General features: G+C 37.9%; 1 protein-coding gene across 5 annotated transcripts in view; it reads right to left on the bottom strand.

Moving 5' to 3' along the window:
• Nucleotides 1-1,953, bottom strand: part of LOC105107463 (U1 small nuclear ribonucleoprotein 70 kDa-like) — a 23,243-nt gene extending 21,290 nt beyond the window's left edge. For 4 of the 5 annotated variants that reach the window (XR_838884.1, XM_011001386.1, XM_011001388.1 and 1 more), the window contains exons 1-2: nt 1,799-1,953; nt 9-1,270 (exon numbers count right to left, since the gene is read on the bottom strand). Coding sequence is in view for 4 of the 5 variants with exons in the window: in XM_011001386.1 (XP_010999688.1) it covers nt 9-1,249 (1,241 nt within the window). In the remaining variant the exon portion in view is untranslated. The remainder of the gene's footprint in view (nt 1-8; nt 1,271-1,798) is intronic. The other variant, XM_011001387.1, reaches the window with a different exon arrangement.
• Nucleotides 1,954-2,212: the final 259 nt, after the last annotated feature.

The following is a 2,212-nucleotide window of genomic DNA, read 5'->3' as shown; positions in this document are numbered from 1 at the left end:
CCCTTTCCCTTTCAGTTGCAATTTCACCATCTGCACATCCATCATCAGATTCTTTCCTGCACATCGTGCTGCCCTTCTCAGGTCTATCTACTTCTATGTCAGCTTCTCTTTCTTTCTTTTTATCTTTAGCTTCTTTATCAACATTTTTCCGGTTATCAAAATCTTTCTGTTTCTTTGGCTCCAAAGCTGGATTTTCCTGTTCTGAAATTCTGACAGATCCATCCACAGATTCCTTTTCACTGTGCAAACCCTCCTTTTCAGCTCCAGTTCCTGATTCTCTTTTCATGTGGTCCTTCTCCCTCTCTTTTAACCTTTCCCTGTCTTTTGACAGATCCTTCCTCTCCCACTCCCACCTCTCTCCTTCTCTCTCTACCTTCACCGACTCTTTTCCCTCAGCAATACTGTTGCCTACTTGCTTATTTCCCCTTCGATCACTTCTTTCCTTATCTCTGTCTCCCCATTCCTGGAGCTTCAAATCTTTTCTCTTCCTATCCTTGTCTTTAAATCTATCCTCACCTTTCAATTCAACTTTATTTTCTCCAACTGCCTTGTGAACTTTGGCATGATCCCTCTCCTCAATACTGACGACTTCCTTTTCAATCTCAGCGGGGCCTTGGGAATTAAAATGTGATATATGCCAAGGATCCACATGTACACCTGCAAATTCCAGACATCTCTTTCCCCTATGGTATTCTTTTGGTTCCTTCCAATTCACCTGACTACTTGCAGGACCAAAACCATCCTTTTCTATCTTAATGTCATTCTTTGGCTCAATATGAGCTTCTTTGTCATGCTTTGCTTCCTTATTGCCATCCCCTCTACTCTCAAACCTCACATCCTTTTCATGTTTAACACTTTGTGAATCCCTCTTTACCTCACCATACATCTCTCTTGCATCAGTCCTTGGGTCACGGTTTTCAATCCGGTAGTCTCTGCTGTCCTTGGAATCCCTTGATTCAGGCCTTCTTTCAGGAGCAACATTCAAATGAGAATCCATGTGTGATTCATTTGAAGATGGTGGGATTCGATACATCGAATGCAAAGGTGATCTTCTATCTACGTCTTGAGACTCAGTTCTGGGAATCTTAGCCACCCTAGCATCTGGACCCATCTCATATGGTAGATGGTACTCATTTGAAACCCCTGATGTCAGCATGAGATACGAACCTGTATCTTCATGAGGAGAGAATTTCAAAGAAGAAGAATGACCACCCTCTTCATGCGATCTTTTAACAGGAGCACCACTCATACTCTATATCACCAACTTAACCTAATAAGAAATCAAAAAACAAAAAAATAATCCCCTAATAAATCGAGCATTCACCCCCCACCATCACAAAATAAGAATTAACCTTTCTTCCAACCAACCGAAACCCTCCAAATCCAAGTACAAAAAAAAAAAAAGCTTTGAACTAAAAAACACCAAAATGGAGTCAGCAATGCTCGATATAGACTGCTTCAAAAGCTTGAAACAATAAAACTATACATAAAATAGTAAACTTTAAAAATTCAACAATCGACAATGGCAAAAGCTTAAAACTTTCACACTCTCACGAATCATAAAATTGAAATTGAAACTCCTCCTCTCACAAATTACAATGAGAGGAGAATAATTCAACGAGACTTTCAAAATGGACCACCTTTCTCTCTAAAAAACTTAGGCTTTGAACTCTAAACACAGATCTTCGATAGAGCAATTTCTATGGAAACCAAAAAAAACCCCGAAACATAAACCAAAAAAATTACTCAAAAACATTTAAATGGAAACGCTAAGAGAGGGTTTAGTTAGTTTCTTTACCTTTGTTGTTGCTGTTGTCTGTGTCAATTCCCTTTCTGCGTCTTTCTTTCTTTCTTTCTGTCTTTCTCCACTTTCGCTCAGTTTTCTGCTTTCTTCTTTACGTTAAGCTTGAGCTGAAGGTAGGCCGAATCCAACTCTTGCCTATTGGGCTCACTCTTATTTTATTCATTTACAGCCCATAGAAACAAAAGACCATCTTATAATATGAGGAATAAACAAAAGGCAGTCGGGTCAGAAATTAGACAAATTGATCTGCATAGAGTCAGATTAATTTAAAATAATATTGTTTTAAAACTTAAAATAATATTGTTTCAAAAAAAAAATTAATTTAAATCTAGCACAACCAAACTCTAGATTAACAAGTAACTAGGTTGGCTGCTTAGAACAAATTTATAATATTAGAATAAGTAATTA

This window comes from Populus euphratica, unplaced genomic scaffold (assembly GCF_000495115.2).
Source record: "Populus euphratica unplaced genomic scaffold, PopEup_1.0 scaffold161.1, whole genome shotgun sequence".
Lineage (NCBI taxonomy): Eukaryota > Viridiplantae > Streptophyta > Magnoliopsida > Malpighiales > Salicaceae > Populus > Populus euphratica.
Note: the sequence above shows the minus strand (reverse complement) of the source record. Positions and strands in the feature narration are given on the sequence as shown.